Source organism: Eubalaena glacialis, chromosome 2 (genome assembly GCF_028564815.1).
Source record: "Eubalaena glacialis isolate mEubGla1 chromosome 2, mEubGla1.1.hap2.+ XY, whole genome shotgun sequence".
In the NCBI taxonomy this organism is placed as follows: Eukaryota; Metazoa; Chordata; class Mammalia; order Artiodactyla; family Balaenidae; genus Eubalaena; species Eubalaena glacialis.
Window position 1 is genome coordinate 99,151,032 of NC_083717.1, and position 19,450 is coordinate 99,170,481.

At 43.7% G+C, this 19,450-nt stretch overlaps 3 protein-coding genes across 3 annotated transcripts; all 3 read left to right on the forward strand.

Moving 5' to 3' along the window:
• The first annotated feature begins 3,192 nt into the window (after positions 1-3,192).
• LOC133085193 (E3 ubiquitin-protein ligase makorin-1-like) lies at positions 3,193-4,717 on the forward strand. The gene is given in 2 exon segments (XM_061182125.1): positions 3,193-3,361; positions 3,364-4,717. Coding segments are annotated over 2 exon segments (1,440 nt in total). The 5' UTR covers positions 3,193-3,246; the 3' UTR covers positions 4,689-4,717.
• Positions 4,718-9,586: 4,869 nt separating this feature from the next.
• On the forward strand, positions 9,587-11,113 carry LOC133085194 (E3 ubiquitin-protein ligase makorin-1-like). Its single transcript, XM_061182126.1, is given in 2 exon segments — positions 9,587-9,755; positions 9,758-11,113. Coding segments are annotated over 2 exon segments (1,440 nt in total). The 5' UTR covers positions 9,587-9,640; the 3' UTR covers positions 11,083-11,113.
• A 4,866-nt stretch (positions 11,114-15,979) lies between these two features.
• Positions 15,980-17,506, forward strand: LOC133085195 (E3 ubiquitin-protein ligase makorin-1-like). Its single transcript, XM_061182127.1, is given in 2 exon segments — positions 15,980-16,148; positions 16,151-17,506. Coding segments are annotated over 2 exon segments (1,440 nt in total). The 5' UTR covers positions 15,980-16,033; the 3' UTR covers positions 17,476-17,506.
• Positions 17,507-19,450: the final 1,944 nt, after the last annotated feature.

The window sequence follows — 19,450 nt, forward strand, 5'->3', positions numbered from 1 at the left end:
ACAGCCACTATGGAGAACAGTATGGAGGTTCCTTAAAAAACTAAAAATAGAACTACCATATGACCCAGCAATCCCACTACTGGGCATATACCCTGAGAAAACCATAATTCAGAAAGAGTCATGTACCAAAATATTCATTGCAGCTCTGTTTACAATAGCCAGGACATGGAAGCAACCTAGGTGTCCATCATCGGATGAATGGATAAAGAAGATGTGGCACATATATACAATGGAATATTACTCAGCCATAAAAAGAAATGAAATGGAGGTGTTTGTAATGAGCTGGATGGAGTTAGAGTCTGTCATACAGAGTGAAGTAAGTCAGAAAGAGAAAAACAAATACAGTATGCTAACACATATATATGGAATCTAAGGGAAAAAAAAAAAGAGGTCATGAAGAACCTAGTGGCAAGATGGGAATAAAGACACAGACCTACTAGAGAATGGACTTGAGGATATGGGGAGGGGGAGGGGTGAGATGTGACAGGGTGAGAGAGTGTCATGGACATATATACACTACCAAATGTAAAATAGATAACTAGTGGGAAGCAGCCGCATAGCACAGGGAGATCAGCTCGGTGCTTTGTGACCACCTAGAGGGGTGGGATAGGGAGGGTGGGAGGGAGGGAGATGCAAGAGGGAAGAGATATGGCAACATATGTATATGTGTAATTGATTCACTTTGTTGTAAAGCAGAAGCTAGCACACCATTGTAAAGCAATTATACTTCAATAAAGATGTTTAAAAAAAAAATAAAAAATAAAAGGAAAGGTGGGGGGAATGGATAAATGAAGAATAGTGTTAGTATACGTATACAAATACATATTTTTACATATATCAAAAAGACCGACCATATAGCGAGGGAGGTCTATGGAACACTCTGTAATATTTTACATGGGAAGAGGATCTGTACATGAATAGACATATATAATGTACAAATAAACCAGATTGTGTACACCTAGGACAAACAATATTCTAATCTTTACCCCGATTAAAAAAATTTAAAAAGCAAGAAGAAGTAATGAAACGTAAACTTATGGGGGTTTCTCCTGGCACATTCCATTCTAATTTACAACTTAGGACAACGACTTCCAGAAAGGCTCTGTTGCCCTAGTACCCAGATTTGGGAATGGACAAACGCTTCCTCCTTGTGGCCCTTTCTCACAGCAGCATCTTTTAACCCACCGCTGAAGGTCACTAAATATTCACCAACTTGCAGTTCTGTAAATGACACCTGCCCTCCAAAAAAATCCTGGGGTCAAAAATCGACGAAAAATTCAAAAGAGGGCAACCTTCCAAGAAGACCATTTCAAGAGGTATATTGTACTCACACTTTTTTCTTTTTCCTTGTTTTTTAACAGAAAAGAAAAAGGTGTGGAAAAATGATGAATTTTAGAATTTTTAATGACATGCATACCCAAATTACAAAAACCATCAGCTCACATCACTCAGAATGGTCATTGGCAAAACTGCTGCAAAGAATAAATGCTGAAGGGATTGTGGAGAAATGCGCACCCTTGGTTGTAAGGGGAGACATGTTAAGAGCCACTAATGAAAACACAATGGAGGTGCTTTGAAAAGGGAAACATTGAGCAACCATTCAATCAATCACAGCCACTGCTGGGCCTATCACCTGAGAAAATAAGAATCAAAAAGTCACAGGCTGGTAATCCTGCACTCCAGCAATATTTACCATAGCCAACACTTGGAATTAACAAAACTGTCCATCAACAGAGGAATGCACCAAGAAGAATTGGTCCATGTACACAATGGAATATTACTCCAATAATAAATATAAATTAAATTTAAAAAACAAATAAAGTAAGGAGACATCAGCATTTGTGGGTTTATCCGGGCACATTCCACTCTAATTTATAACCGAGGAACACCACTGGCCGGAGGTCTGTTTCCCTAGATACCAGAGGGGGGAACGTAGAAAAGCTGCCACCCTCTGGCCATTACCTGCAAAAGCAGCTTTAAAGCCTGTGCTTATGCTCACTTCATATGAACAAGTACTGCAGGGCTGTAAATGAAACCTGCCCTCAAAATGTCTTGAAGGAGGTAATGGAAAAAACATTTCAAAGTGTGACACATACTTTAAGAAAACACTTTGAAGAAATAAGCTGTAATCACAGCTTGAAAAATTAAAAAGACATGCCTTAAAGCTCAATTTCAACGGATTATGAGACACGTGCAAATTCAACCACAAAGAGGTATCAGCTCACACCAGTATGTACTACCATCAGCAAAAAACTACAAAGAATAAATGCTGAAGGTGTTGTGGAGAAATGCACACCCTCCACTTTAAGAGGCACGTAACTTGGAAAGAGCCACTAATGAGAACAGAATGGAGGTGCCTTTAAAAGGTAAATATTGAGCTACCATATGTTCCAGCAGGCCCATTCCTGGACCTATAACCTCAGAAGACAGAATTGGAAGGACACAGGCAGGCAAATCTGCACTGCACAGTATTACAATAGCCAAGATATGGAAGTAACCAAAAAGTCCACCAACAGATGGGGGGACAAAGAAGAACTGCTACATGTAGAGATGGAATATTAGCTAGCGAAAAAATGAAACAATGCCATTTGCAGCACCATAGATGAGTCTAGAAGTAATCACGCAACTTGTAGTAAGTGAGAAAGCAAAAGACACATATCCTATCCTATCACTTATAGGTGTTACCTAAAAATTGATACCAATGAAGATATTTCCACAGAGAAAGGCAATCAGAGATTCATTAAACAAACTTATGGTTCACCAAATGCAAAGGTGTGAGGATTGGATACACTACGATATTGGGTTTAACAGAGATATACAAACACATGTGAAATACAGAATCACCAAAGACCTACAGAATACCAAGAGAAGACTACTCAACATTGTGTCATAACCTACATGGGAAGAGGATATGAAGAAGAATAGATATATGTATATGTGTGAAAGAACCACATCTTGCACACCTAGAGCAAACAAAATATTGTAATCAAATTTGCTGTGATAAAAAATAAAAATTTAGTTAAAAATACGAACAAGAATTAATGAGAAGGGGGCGCTCGGGCTCCGGCCCGCAGTTCGAGAGGCGAGAGCACTCAGAGACGTGACGCGGGGCAGAGGGGAGTGAGCGGGCACCTCAGTGTCCTTCCCCATCCCACCCCTCGCCTCGCCGCCTTCTCCCCCCGCAACCGGACTGGAATTATGTGATCCCAGAAGTTCCGGCGCCACTGCTGTGTGGGATAAACAGTAATGGCGGAGGCTGCAGCTCCCGGAACAACAGCCACAACATCAGGAGCAGGAGCGGCAGCGGCGGCGGTGGCAGCGGCCTCCCCCACCCTTATCCCCACAGTCACCTCCCCGTCCCTGCGGGCGCGGGATTTGGCAGCGACGGCAGCGGCGGCGGCTGGACCAAACAGGTCACATGCAGGTATTTCATGCATGGGGTTTGTAAGGAAGGAGATAACCGTCGATACTCACATGACCTCTCTGACAGTCCATATGGTGTAGTGTGCAAGTACTTTCAGTGAGGATACTGTATTTACGGAGACCGCTGCAGATATGAACACAGCAAGCCATTGAAACCGGAGGAAGCAACTGCTACAGCTCTAATAGCCAAGTCACCCCTTGCTGCTTCCTCAAGTCTCTCATCAGTAGTTGGACAGATTGTTGAAATGCATATGGGCGAAGCTGAGTCAAGAAATTCAAACTCTTCAACTGTAGGAGCGGGTTCAGAAGACTGGGTGAACGCCATTGAGTTCGTTCCTGGGCAGCCCTACTGTGGCCATACTGCCCCTTCCTCCACTGAAGCACCCCTGCAGGGCTCAGTGACCAAGGAGGAATCAGAGAAGGAGCAAACTGCAGTGGAAACAAAGAAGCAGATCTGCCCCTATGCTGCAGTGGGAGAGTGCCGATATGGGGAGAACTGTGTGTATCTCCACGGAGACTCGTGTGATATGTGTGGGCTGCAGGTCTTCCATCCAGTGGATGCTGCCCAAAGATCACAACATTTAAATCCTTGCATCGAAGCCCATGTGAAGGACATGGAGCTCTCGTTTGCTCTGCAGCGCAGCAAGGACATGGTGTGTGGGATCTGCATGGAGGCGGTCTATGAGAAAGCCAACCCCCGCGAACGCCGCTTCGGAATCCTCTCCAACTGCAACCACACCTACTGTCTCAAATGTATTCGCAAGTGGAGGAGTGCTAAGCAATTTGAGAGCAAGATCATAAAGTTCTGCCCAGAATGCCGGATCACATCTAACTTTGTCATTCCACGTGAGTACTGGGTGGAGGAGAAAGTAGAGAAGCAGAAACTCATTCAGAAATACAAGGAGGCAATGAGCAACAAGGCGTGCAGGTATTTTGATGAAGGACGTGGGAGCTGCCCGTTTGGAGGGAACTGCTTTTACAAGCAGGTGTACCCTGATGGCCGTAGAGAGGAGCCACAGAGACAGAAAGTGGGAACATCAAGCAGATACCGGGCCCAACGAAGGAACCACTTCTGGGAGCTTATTGAGGAAAGAGAGAACGGCAACCCCTTTGACAACGACGAAGAAGAGGTTGTCACCTTTGAGCTGGACGAGATGTTGCTTATGCTTTTGGCTGCAGGTGGGGACGATGACCTGACAGACTCGGAAGACGAGTGGGACTTGTTTCACGATGAGCTGGAACATTTTTATGACTTGGATCTATAGCAGCTTTGCGGGGCGTGTGAACTGGTCTGCTGAGCCTCAGACGGCAGCCGTCCCCACCGGTTGCGGCAATGCCCGTGTTTCTCTTCTAGGCAGGCCTCTCAACTCCACGTGTTGTCATAATAATTTTTACCCAGGGCCTGTCTTCTCAATCCCTCACCTTTCCCCAAGGAGTATTTTGTTTTCTCTGTTTAAAAAAGGTACAAAAATGAATCTTAAATTTAGTTTTTTTGTAACATGAATTTAACCGTCAGACAGATAGAGTGTAGGTTTGTTGCGTCATCTGTTTTCAGCCAGATTCACACAGTTCAAGGGTAGCATTTCTGGATTTCCAGTACTCATTTTTGAGGACCCCAGGTTCAAAAGTAACAGCATTGGCCCTGCTTTGGGGTCCAAGTATTGGGGTGATAGGTGAAGGATCTGGACTGTGGCATGTAGCCTTCTGCTATAGACTTAGGCGGATGCTTGAGGTTTCTGGTGAATTCTGCACATCTGTGTTTTTATATCTGTTCCCTGCCCTGGAATCCCCACCCTGTGCACTCGTTCTGTGGTTTTCGTCTCTTGTTTAATTGCACACAAGTACTACTGCTGGGTAACCAGAACCAGGTGCGACTGTGTTGAGATTTTTACTGTGTTTAGCCTGATAGGAAAATTGTGAAAGAACACATATAAAGATATAGTGGAATAAAATAAACACAGAGTTGGAAGTTGACACCCAAGGGCTGATAGACTTGGTACGTGTGAGTGTGTAACAAGCTTCTCATCCCTGCATAGATGCAGTGTCTGTAGCCTTAGTGGAAAAACTCAACTTTAGTGGTTTCAGCCTCGTGTGGCAAATAGATCTTAAAGGACAAAGCAGTATATTGGTAGCTGTTAATAGAGCAGGGCTAACTCTGTCTATATAAATAGGGAAATGGGCTTAGCCATAGAGGTTCAATTATCTGGTTATCTCATGTATTAACACAAACTGGGTCTCAGTTACACAGTTGTATTTAATGTTTTATGATCTCCTAGACTTTCTAGTCCAGGCAATTTTGACAAACCTTTGTCCTCATTTGAGGGGTTTTGTTGTTGGGTTGTTGGGTACGTTTTTGTGGGTATTTGCCTCATTCCATCCCTGAGCTTTGCAGCTAGACAGGTGTGATTCAAAACTATGTTCTAAGGTGTTTCCTGTTGTGGAGTAATTGGTTTGCAGTAGTAAGTCATGCTTTTCCACTAAAAGGGGACGCAGGGGAGGTAATCCACGAGATAAGCTAAAGTTAAATTGTTAGAAGAATTCCTTGATCAGAAAATATAAATTTGCGTTTTGTTGCTCTATTTCCTGAAAGTAACTTGGAGATGCCCCTGATTTGTCCATCTACTGCTTTGATTCCTTGGATACCACTCATACTTTCACGTTAAGCAAAAACAAGTAATTTTTGCAGGGGTCTCTTTCTTTTGCAGCAGCCCTTTTGTAAGACACAATTTTCCTAAATAAAACAACTTAAACCTCCCCCCTCCCCCTCCCAAAAAAAAGAAGTAATGAGACATAAACTTAAAGGGCTTTTCCCTGGCACATTCCATTCTAATTTACAACCTAGAACACCACTTCCATTAAGGCTCTGTTGCCCTAGTAACCAGATTTGGTAAAGGAGAAATGCTGCCGCCTTGTGGCCGTTTCCCGCAAGAGCGGCTTTACACCCACAGCTAATGGTCATTAACATTCAGAAGGACTCGGGGCCGTAAAGGACACCTGCCCTCAAAAATTGTGCTGAGGTAGGGAATGGACAAAAAATTCAAAACAGGCAAATTTTTCAAGAAGATAGTATGAAGAGTTAAGTTTTACTCACTCTCTTTAAAAAAAAGGAAAATGGATAAAAGCTCAACCTCAGGTAGTATTAGACTCAGGCAATGTAATCTACAAAAAGGTTTCAACTCACACCAGTCGACTGACCATCAGCAAAAAGTCTACAAACAATAAATGCTGAAGGGGCTTTAGAGAACTGTGTACCCTCTACCTGCTGGTGAGACGTAAATTGGTAACACCCAACAATGAGGACAGAAAGGAGCTTCATTAAAAAGTAAAAATTGAGGTACCATTCAATCCAGCAGGCGCACCACTGGGCCTCTCACCTGAGAAGACCAGAATCGAGAAGGCATTGGCTGCAAAAGCTGCACTGCAGCCTTATTCACAATAGCCAAGACAGTGAAGCAACCAAAATGTTCTTCAACAGGTGAATGGATAAAGAAGAAGTCGTCCATGTACACAGTGGAATATTAGCCATGGAAAACAATGACACACTGCTCTTTGAGGCACCACAGGTGAACCTGGAGATAATCACCAAACATGACGTAAGTCGGAAAGCTAAAGACCTATATCCGATGATATCACTTACAGGCGTTATCTAATAACTGACACAAATGAACATATTTCCACAGAGAAAGACACTCACAGCATTAGAAAACAAACTATGCTCGTGTAAAAGGAAAGGTGGGGGGAATGGATAAATTAAGATTAGTGGTACTATATGTATACAAATACATATTATATACATTTATCAAAAAGACCGACCATATAGCAAGGGAGGTCTACAGAACACTCTGTAATATTTTACATGGGAAGAGGATCTGTACAAGAATAGACATATATAATGTACAAATGAACCAGATTCTGTACACCTAGGACAAACAAGATTCTAATCTTTACCGCGATTTAAAAAAGTAAAAAAAAAACCAAGAAGAAGTAATGAGACATAAACTTATGGGGGATTCTCCTGGCACATTCCATTCCAATTTATAACCTAGGAACACGACTTCCTGAAAGGCTCTGCAGCCCTTGTACCCAGATTTGGGAACGGAGAAATGATGCCTCCTTGTGGTCGTTTCCCACAACAGCAGCTTTAAACCCATTGCTAAAGGTCACTAAATATTCACCAAACTTGCATTTTTATAAATGACACCTGCCCTCCAAAAATTCCTGGGGTCGAAAATCGACCAAAAAGTTCAAAAGAGGGCAACCTACCAAGTCGACAATTTCAAGAGGTATGTTGTACTCACACTTTTTTCTTTTTTCTTTTTTTTTAACAGAAAAGAAAAAGGCGTGGAAGAATGATGAATTTTAGGAATTTTTAAAGACATGCAAACCCAAATTACAAAAACCGTTCAGCTCACAACAGTCAGAATGGCCATTAGCAAAAATGCTGCAAATAATAAATGCTGAAGTGATTGTGGAGAGACGCTTACCCTCTGTTCTAAGGGGGACGTGGTAAGAGCCACTAATGAAAACACAATGGAGGTGCTTTGAAAAGGGAAACATTGAGCTACCAGTCAATCAATCACACCCAGTGCTGGGCCTATCCCCTGAGAAAATGAGAATCAAAAAGTCACAGGCTGGCAATCCTGCACTCCAGCAATATTTATGATAGCCAACACTTGGAAGCAACGAAAATGTCCATCAGTCGAGGAATGCACCAAGAAGAAGTGGTCTATGTACACAATGGAATATTACTCCAATAAAAAACATAAATTAAATTTATAAAACAAACAAAAGTAAGGAGACATCAGCATTTGTGGGTTTATCCGGGCACATTCCACTCTAATTTATAACCGAGGAACACCACTGGCCGGGAGGGCTGTTTCCCTAGTTACCGGAGTGGGGCGCGTAGAAAGGCTGCCGCCCTCTGGCCGTTACCTGCTAAAGCAGCTTTAAAACCTGTGCTAATGCTCACTTCATATGAACAAGTATTGCAGGGCTGTAAATGAAACCTGCCCTCAAAATGTCTAGAGGGAGGTAATGGCCAAAACATTTCAAAATGTGACACATACTTTAAGAAAACACTTTGAAGAACTAAGCTGTAATCACAGATTGAAAAATAAAAAGCACGTGCCTTAAAGCTCAATTTCAACGGATTATGAGACACATGCAAATTCAACCACAAAGAGGTATCAGCTCACGCCAGTCAGAATAACCATCAGCAAGAAAACTATAAACAATAAATGCTGAAGGTGTTGTGGAGAAATGCATACGCTCAACTTTAAGAGGCACGTAACTTGGAAAGAGCCACTAGTGAGAACTGAATGGAGGTGCTTTTAAAAGGTAAATATTGAGCTACCATATGTTCCAGCAGGCCCATTCCTGGACCTATAACCTCAGAAGACAGAATTGGAAGGACACAGGCAGGCAAATCTGCACTGCACAGTATTACAATAGCCAAGATATGGAAGTAACCAAAAAGTCCACCAACAGATGGGGGGACAAAGAAGAACTGCTACATGTAGAGATGGAATATTAGCTAGCGAAAAAATGAAACAATGCCATTTGCAGCACCATAGATGAGTCTAGAAGTAATCACGCAACTTGTAGTAAGTGAGAAAGCAAAAGACACATATCCTATCCTATCACTTATAGGTGTTACCTAAAAATTGATACCAATGAAGATATTTCCACAGAGAAAGGCAATCAGAGATTCATTAAACAAACTTATGGTTCACCAAATGCAAAGGTGTGAGGATTGGATACACTACGATATTGGGTTTAACAGAGATATACAAACACATGTGAAATACAGAATCACCAAAGACCTACAGAATACCAAGAGAAGACTACTCAACATTGTGTCATAACCTACATGGGAAGAGGATATGAAGAAGAATAGATATATGTATATGTGTGAAAGAACCACATCTTGCACACCTAGAGCAAACAAAATATTGTAATCAAATTTGCTGTGATAAAAAATAAAAATTTAGTTAAAAATACGAACAAGAATTAATGAGAAGGGGGCGCTCGGGCTCCGGCCCGCAGTTCGAGAGGCGAGAGCACTCAGAGACGTGACGCGGGGCAGAGGGGAGTGAGCGGGCACCTCAGTGTCCTTCCCCATCCCACCCCTCGCCTCGCCGCCTTCTCCCCCCGCAACCGGACTGGAATTATGTGATCCCAGAAGTTCCGGCGCCACTGCTGTGTGGGATAAACAGTAATGGCGGAGGCTGCAGCTCCCGGAACAACAGCCACAACATCAGGAGCAGGAGCGGCAGCGGCGGCGGTGGCAGCGGCCTCCCCCACCCTTATCCCCACAGTCACCTCCCCGTCCCTGCGGGCGCGGGATTTGGCAGCGACGGCAGCGGCGGCGGCTGGACCAAACAGGTCACATGCAGGTATTTCATGCATGGGGTTTGTAAGGAAGGAGATAACCGTCGATACTCACATGACCTCTCTGACAGTCCATATGGTGTAGTGTGCAAGTACTTTCAGCGAGGATACTGTATTTACGGAGACCGCTGCAGATATGAACACAGCAAGCCATTGAAACCGGAGGAAGCAACTGCTACAGCTCTAATAGCCAAGTCACCCCTTGCTGCTTCCTCAAGTCTCTCATCAGTAGTTGGACAGATTGTTGAAATGCATATGGGCGAAGCTGAGTCAAGAAATTCAAACTCTTCAACTGTAGGAGCGGGTTCAGAAGACTGGGTGAACGCCATTGAGTTCGTTCCTGGGCAGCCCTACTGTGGCCATACTGCCCCTTCCTCCACTGAAGCACCCCTGCAGGGCTCAGTGACCAAGGAGGAATCAGAGAAGGAGCAAACTGCAGTGGAAACAAAGAAGCAGATCTGCCCCTATGCTGCAGTGGGAGAGTGCCGATATGGGGAGAACTGTGTGTATCTCCACGGAGACTCGTGTGATATGTGTGGGCTGCAGGTCTTCCATCCAGTGGATGCTGCCCAAAGATCACAACATTTAAATCCTTGCATCGAAGCCCATGTGAAGGACATGGAGCTCTCGTTTGCTCTGCAGCGCAGCAAGGACATGGTGTGTGGGATCTGCATGGAGGCGGTCTATGAGAAAGCCAACCCCCGCTAGCGCCACTTCGGAATCCTCTCCAACTGCAACCACACCTACTGTCTCAAATGTATTCGCAAGTGGAGGAGTGCTAAGCAATTTGAGAGCAAGATCATAAAGTACTGCCCAGAATGCCAGATCACATCTAACTTTGTCATTCCACGTGAGTACTGGGTGGAGGAGAAAGTAGAGAAGCAGAAACTCATTCAGAAATACAAGGAGGCAATGAGCAACAAGGCGTGCAGGTATTTTGATGAAGGACGTGGGAGCTGCCCGTTTGGAGGGAACTGCTTTTACAAGCAGGTGTACCCTGATGGCCGTAGAGAGGAGCCACAGAGACAGAAAGTGGGAACATCAAGCAGATACCGGGCCCAACGAAGGAACCACTTCTGGGAGCTTATTGAGGAAAGAGAGAACGGCAACCCCTTTGACAACGACGAAGAAGAGGTTGTCACCTTTGAGCTGGACGAGATGTTGCTTATGCTTTTGGCTGCAGGTGGGGACGATGACCTGACAGACTCGGAAGACGAGTGGGACTTGTTTCACGATGAGCTGGAACATTTTTATGACTTGGATCTATAGCAGCTTTGCGGGGCGTGTGAACTGGTCTGCTGAGCCTCAGACGGCAGCCGTCCCCACCGGTTGCGGCAATGCCCGTGTTTCTCTTCTAGGCAGGCCTCTCAACTCCACGTGTTGTCATAATAATTTTTACCCAGGGCCTGTCTTCTCAATCCCTCACCTTTCCCCAAGGAGTATTTTGTTTTCTCTGTTTAAAAAAGGTACAAAAATGAATCTTAAATTTAGTTTTTTTGTAACATGAATTTAACCGTCAGACAGATAGAGTGTAGGTTTGTTGCGTCATCTGTTTTCAGCCAGATTCACACAGTTCAAGGGTAGCATTTCTGGATTTCCAGTACTCATTTTTGAGGACCCCAGGTTCAAAAGTAACAGCATTGGCCCTGCTTTGGGGTCCAAGTATTGGGGTGATAGGTGAAGGATCTGGACTGTGGCATGTAGCCTTCTGCTATAGACTTAGGCGGATGCTTGAGGTTTCTGGTGAATTCTGCACATCTGTGTTTTTATATCTGTTCCCTGCCCTGGAATCCCCACCCTGTGCACTCGTTCTGTGGTTTTCGTCTCTTGTTTAATTGCACACAAGTACTACTGCTGGGTAACCAGAACCAGGTGCGACTGTGTTGAGATTTTTACTGTGTTTAGCCTGATAGGAAAATTGTGAAAGAACACATATAAAGATATAGTGGAATAAAATAAACACAGAGTTGGAAGTTGACACCCAAGGGCTGATAGACTTGGTACGTGTGAGTGTGTAACAAGCTTCTCATCCCTGCATAGATGCAGTGTCTGTAGCCTTAGTGGAAAAACTCAACTTTAGTGGTTTCAGCCTCGTGTGGCAAATAGATCTTAAAGGACAAAGCAGTATATTGGTAGCTGTTAATAGAGCAGGGCTAACTCTGTCTATATAAATAGGGAAATGGGCTTAGCCATAGAGGTTCAATTATCTGGTTATCTCATGTATTAACACAAACTGGGTCTCAGTTACACAGTTGTATTTAATGTTTTATGATCTCCTAGACTTTCTAGTCCAGGCAATTTTGACAAACCTTTGTCCTCATTTGAGGGGTTTTGTTGTTGGGTTGTTGGGTACGTTTTTGTGGGTATTTGCCTCATTCCATCCCTGAGCTTTGCAGCTAGACAGGTGTGATTCAAAACTATGTTCTAAGGTGTTTCCTGTTGTGGAGTAATTGGTTTGCAGTAGTAAGTCATGCTTTTCCACTAAAAGGGGACGCAGGGGAGGTAATCCACGAGATAAGCTAAAGTTAAATTGTTAGAAGAATTCCTTGATCAGAAAATATAAATTTGCGTTTTGTTGCTCTATTTCCTGAAAGTAACTTGGAGATGCCCCTGATTTGTCCATCTACTGCTTTGATTCCTTGGATACCACTCATACTTTCACGTTAAGCAAAAACAAGTAATTTTTGCAGGGGTCTCTTTCTTTTGCAGCAGCCCTTTTGTAAGACACAATTTTCCTAAATAAAACAACTTAAACCTCCCCCCTCCCCCTCCCAAAAAAAAGAAGTAATGAGACATAAACTTAAAGGGCTTTTCCCTGGCACATTCCATTCTAATTTACAACCTAGAACACCACTTCCATTAAGGCTCTGTTGCCCTAGTAACCAGATTTGGTAAAGGAGAAATGCTGCCGCCTTGTGGCCGTTTCCCGCAAGAGCGGCTTTACACCCACAGCTAATGGTCATTAACATTCAGAAGGACTCGGGGCCGTAAAGGACACCTGCCCTCAAAAATTGTGCTGAGGTAGGGAATGGACAAAAAATTCAAAACAGGCAAATTTTTCAAGAAGATAGTATGAAGAGTTAAGTTTTACTCACTCTCTTTAAAAAAAAGGAAAATGGATAAAAGCTCAACCTCAGGTAGTATTAGACTCAGGCAATGTAATCTACAAAAAGGTTTCAACTCACACCAGTCGACTGACCATCAGCAAAAAGTCTACAAACAATAAATGCTGAAGGGGCTTTAGAGAACTGTGTACCCTCTACCTGCTGGTGAGACGTAAATTGGTAACACCCAACAATGAGGACAGAAAGGAGCTTCATTAAAAAGTAAAAATTGAGGTACCATTCAATCCAGCAGGCGCACCACTGGGCCTCTCACCTGAGAAGACCAGAATCGAGAAGGCATTGGCTGCAAAAGCTGCACTGCAGCCTTATTCACAATAGCCAAGACAGTGAAGCAACCAAAATGTTCTTCAACAGGTGAATGGATAAAGAAGAAGTCGTCCATGTACACAGTGGAATATTAGCCATGGAAAACAATGAAACACTGCTCTTTGAGGCACCACAGGTGAACCTGGAGATAATCACCAAACATGACGTAAGTCGGAAAGCTAAAGACCTATATCCGATGATATCACTTACAGGCGTTATCTAATAACTGACACAAATGAACATATTTCCACAGAGAAAGACACTCACAGCATTAGAAAACAAACTATGCTCGTGTAAAAGGAAAGGTGGGGGGAATGGATAAATTAAGATTAGTGGTACTATATGTATACAAATACATATTATATACATTTATCAAAAAGACCGACCATATAGCAAGGGAGGTCTACAGAACACTCTGTAATATTTTACATGGGAAGAGGATCTGTACAAGAATAGACATATATAATGTACAAATGAACCAGATTCTGTACACCTAGGACAAACAAGATTCTAATCTTTACCGCGATTTAAAAAAGTAAAAAAAAACCAAGAAGAAGTAATGAGACATAAACTTATGGGGGATTCTCCTGGCACATTCCATTCCAATTTATAACCTAGGAACACGACTTCCTGAAAGGCTCTGCAGCCCTTGTACCCAGATTTGGGAACGGAGAAATGATGCCTCCTTGTGGTCGTTTCCCACAACAGCAGCTTTAAACCCATTGCTAAAGGTCACTAAATATTCACCAAACTTGCATTTTTATAAATGACACCTGCCCTCCAAAAATTCCTGGGGTCGAAAATCGACCAAAAAGTTCAAAAGAGGGCAACCTACCAAGTCGACAATTTCAAGAGGTATGTTGTACTCACACTTTTTTCTTTTTTCTTTTTTTTTAACAGAAAAGAAAAAGGCGTGGAAGAATGATGAATTTTAGGAATTTTTAAAGACATGCAAACCCAAATTACAAAAACCGTTCAGCTCACAACAGTCAGAATGGCCATTAGCAAAAATGCTGCAAATAATAAATGCTGAAGTGATTGTGGAGAGACGCTTACCCTCTGTTCTAAGGGGGACGTGGTAAGAGCCACTAATGAAAACACAATGGAGGTGCTTTGAAAAGGGAAACATTGAGCTACCAGTCAATCAATCACACCCAGTGCTGGGCCTATCCCCTGAGAAAATGAGAATCAAAAAGTCACAGGCTGGCAATCCTGCACTCCAGCAATATTTATGATAGCCAACACTTGGAAGCAACGAAAATGTCCATCAGTCGAGGAATGCACCAAGAAGAAGTGGTCTATGTACACAATGGAATATTACTCCAATAAAAAACATAAATTAAATTTATAAAACAAACAAAAGTAAGGAGACATCAGCATTTGTGGGTTTATCCGGGCACATTCCACTCTAATTTATAACCGAGGAACACCACTGGCCGGGAGGGCTGTTTCCCTAGTTACCGGAGTGGGGCGCGTAGAAAGGCTGCCGCCCTCTGGCCGTTACCTGCTAAAGCAGCTTTAAAACCTGTGCTAATGCTCACTTCATATGAACAAGTATTGCAGGGCTGTAAATGAAACCTGCCCTCAAAATGTCTAGAGGGAGGTAATGGCCAAAACATTTCAAAATGTGACACATACTTTAAGAAAACACTTTGAAGAACTAAGCTGTAATCACAGATTGAAAAATAAAAAGCACGTGCCTTAAAGCTCAATTTCAACGGATTATGAGACACATGCAAATTCAACCACAAAGAGGTATCAGCTCACGCCAGTCAGAATAACCATCAGCAAGAAAACTATAAACAATAAATGCTGAAGGTGTTGTGGAGAAATGCATACGCTCAACTTTAAGAGGCACGTAACTTGGAAAGAGCCACTAGTGAGAACTGAATGGAGGTGCTTTTAAAAGGTAAATATTGAGCTACCATATGTTCCAGCAGGCCCATTCCTGGACCTATAACCTCAGAAGACAGAATTGGAAGGACACAGGCAGGCAAATCTGCACTGCACAGTATTACAATAGCCAAGATATGGAAGTAACCAAAAAGTCCACCAACAGATGGGGGGACAAAGAAGAACTGCTACATGTAGAGATGGAATATTAGCTAGCGAAAAAATGAAACAATGCCATTTGCAGCACCATAGATGAGTCTAGAAGTAATCACGCAACTTGTAGTAAGTGAGAAAGCAAAAGACACATATCCTATCCTATCACTTATAGGTGTTACCTAAAAATTGATACCAATGAAGATATTTCCACAGAGAAAGGCAATCAGAGATTCATTAAACAAACTTATGGTTCACCAAATGCAAAGGTGTGAGGATTGGATACACTACGATATTGGGTTTAACAGAGATATACAAACACATGTGAAATACAGAATCACCAAAGACCTACAGAATACCAAGAGAAGACTACTCAACATTGTGTCATAACCTACATGGGAAGAGGATATGAAGAAGAATAGATATATGTATATGTGTGAAAGAACCACATCTTGCACACCTAGAGCAAACAAAATATTGTAATCAAATTTGCTGTGATAAAAAATAAAAATTTAGTTAAAAATACGAACAAGAATTAATGAGAAGGGGGCGCTCGGGCTCCGGCCCGCAGTTCGAGAGGCGAGAGCACTCAGAGACGTGACGCGGGGCAGAGGGGAGTGAGCGGGCACCTCAGTGTCCTTCCCCATCCCACCCCTCGCCTCGCCGCCTTCTCCCCCCGCAACCGGACTGGAATTATGTGATCCCAGAAGTTCCGGCGCCACTGCTGTGTGGGATAAACAGTAATGGCGGAGGCTGCAGCTCCCGGAACAACAGCCACAACATCAGGAGCAGGAGCGGCAGCGGCGGCGGTGGCAGCGGCCTCCCCCACCCTTATCCCCACAGTCACCTCCCCGTCCCTGCGGGCGCGGGATTTGGCAGCGACGGCAGCGGCGGCGGCTGGACCAAACAGGTCACATGCAGGTATTTCATGCATGGGGTTTGTAAGGAAGGAGATAACCGTCGATACTCACATGACCTCTCTGACAGTCCATATGGTGTAGTGTGCAAGTACTTTCAGCGAGGATACTGTATTTACGGAGACCGCTGCAGATATGAACACAGCAAGCCATTGAAACCGGAGGAAGCAACTGCTACAGCTCTAATAGCCAAGTCACCCCTTGCTGCTTCCTCAAGTCTCTCATCAGTAGTTGGACAGATTGTTGAAATGCATATGGGCGAAGCTGAGTCAAGAAATTCAAACTCTTCAACTGTAGGAGCGGGTTCAGAAGACTGGGTGAACGCCATTGAGTTCGTTCCTGGGCAGCCCTACTGTGGCCATACTGCCCCTTCCTCCACTGAAGCACCCCTGCAGGGCTCAGTGACCAAGGAGGAATCAGAGAAGGAGCAAACTGCAGTGGAAACAAAGAAGCAGATCTGCCCCTATGCTGCAGTGGGAGAGTGCCGATATGGGGAGAACTGTGTGTATCTCCACGGAGACTCGTGTGATATGTGTGGGCTGCAGGTCTTCCATCCAGTGGATGCTGCCCAAAGATCACAACATTTAAATCCTTGCATCGAAGCCCATGTGAAGGACATGGAGCTCTCGTTTGCTCTGCAGCGCAGCAAGGACATGGTGTGTGGGATCTGCATGGAGGCGGTCTATGAGAAAGCCAACCCCCGCTAGCGCCACTTCGGAATCCTCTCCAACTGCAACCACACCTACTGTCTCAAATGTATTCGCAAGTGGAGGAGTGCTAAGCAATTTGAGAGCAAGATCATAAAGTACTGCCCAGAATGCCAGATCACATCTAACTTTGTCATTCCACGTGAGTACTGGGTGGAGGAGAAAGTAGAGAAGCAGAAACTCATTCAGAAATACAAGGAGGCAATGAGCAACAAGGCGTGCAGGTATTTTGATGAAGGACGTGGGAGCTGCCCGTTTGGAGGGAACTGCTTTTACAAGCAGGTGTACCCTGATGGCCGTAGAGAGGAGCCACAGAGACAGAAAGTGGGAACATCAAGCAGATACCGGGCCCAACGAAGGAACCACTTCTGGGAGCTTATTGAGGAAAGAGAGAACGGCAACCCCTTTGACAACGACGAAGAAGAGGTTGTCACCTTTGAGCTGGACGAGATGTTGCTTATGCTTTTGGCTGCAGGTGGGGACGATGACCTGACAGACTCGGAAGACGAGTGGGACTTGTTTCACGATGAGCTGGAACATTTTTATGACTTGGATCTATAGCAGCTTTGCGGGGCGTGTGAACTGGTCTGCTGAGCCTCAGACGGCAGCCGTCCCCACCGGTTGCGGCAATGCCCGTGTTTCTCTTCTAGGCAGGCCTCTCAACTCCACGTGTTGTCATAATAATTTTTACCCAGGGCCTGTCTTCTCAATCCCTCACCTTTCCCCAAGGAGTATTTTGTTTTCTCTGTTTAAAAAAGGTACAAAAATGAATCTTAAATTTAGTTTTTTTGTAACATGAATTTAACCGTCAGACAGATAGAGTGTAGGTTTGTTGCGTCATCTGTTTTCAGCCAGATTCACACAGTTCAAGGGTAGCATTTCTGGATTTCCAGTACTCATTTTTGAGGACCCCAGGTTCAAAAGTAACAGCATTGGCCCTGCTTTGGGGTCCAAGTATTGGGGTGATAGGTGAAGGATCTGGACTGTGGCATGTAGCCTTCTGCTATAGACTTAGGCGGATGCTTGAGGTTTCTGGTGAATTCTGCACATCTGTGTTTTTATATCTGTTCCCTGCCCTGGAATCCCCACCCTGTGCACTCGTTCTGTGGTTTTCGTCTCTTGTTTAATTGCACACAAGTACTACTGCTGGGTAACCAGAACCAGGTGCGACTGTGTTGAGATTTTTACTGTGTTTAGCCTGATAGGAAAATTGTGAAAGAACACATATAAAGATATAGTGGAATAAAATAAACACAGAGTTGGAAGTTGACACCCAAGGGCTGATAGACTTGGTACGTGTGAGTGTGTAACAAGCTTCTCATCCCTGCATAGATGCAGTGTCTGTAGCCTTAGTGGAAAAACTCAACTTTAGTGGTTTCAGCCTCGTGTGGCAAATAGATCTTAAAGGACAAAGCAGTATATTGGTAGCTGTTAATAGAGCAGGGCTAACTCTGTCTATATAAATAGGGAAATGGGCTTAGCCATAGAGGTTCAATTATCTGGTTATCTCATGTATTAACACAAACTGGGTCTCAGTTACACAGTTGTATTTAATGTTTTATGATCTCCTAGACTTTCTAGTCCAGGCAATTTTGACAAACCTTTGTCCTCATTTGAGGGGTTTTGTTGTTGGGTTGTTGGGTACGTTTTTGTGGGTATTTGCCTCATTCCATCCCTGAGCTTTGCAGCTAGACAGGTGTGATTCAAAACTATGTTCTAAGGTGTTTCCTGTTGTGGAGTAATTGGTTTGCAGTAGTAAGTCATGCTTTTCCACTAAAAGGGGACGCAGGGGAGGTAATCCACGAGATAAGCTAAAGTTAAATTGTTAGAAGAATTCCTTGATCAGAAAATATAAATTTGCGTTTTGTTGCTCTATTTCCTGAAAGTAACTTGGAGATGCCCCTGATTTGTCCATCTACTGCTTTGATTCCTTGGATACCACTCATACTTTCACGTTAAGCAAAAACAAGTAATTTTTGCAGGGGTCTCTTTCTTTTGCAGCAGCCCTTTTGTAAGACACAATTTTCCTAAATAAAACAACTTAAACCTCCCCCCTCCCCCTCCCAAAAAAAAGAAGTAATGAGACATAAACTTAAAGGGCTTTTCCCTGGCACATTCCATTCTAATTTACAACCTAGAACACCACTTCCATTAAGGCTCTGTTGCCCTAGTAACCAGATTTGGTAAAGGAGAAATGCTGCCGCCTTGTGGCCGTTTCCCGCAAGAGCGGCTTTACACCCACAGCTAATGGTCATTAACATTCAGAAGGACTCGGGGCCGTAAAGGACACCTGCCCTCAAAAATTGTGCTGAGGTAGGGAATGGACAAAAAATTCAAAACAGGCAAATTTTTCAAGAAGATAGTATGAAGAGTTAAGTTTTACTCACTCTCTTTAAAAAAAAGGAAAATGGATAAAAGCTCAACCTCAGGTAGTATTAGACTCAGGCAATGTAATCTACAAAAAGGTTTCAACTCACACCAGTCGACTGACCATCAGCAAAAAGTCTACAAACAATAAATGCTGAAGGGGCTTTAG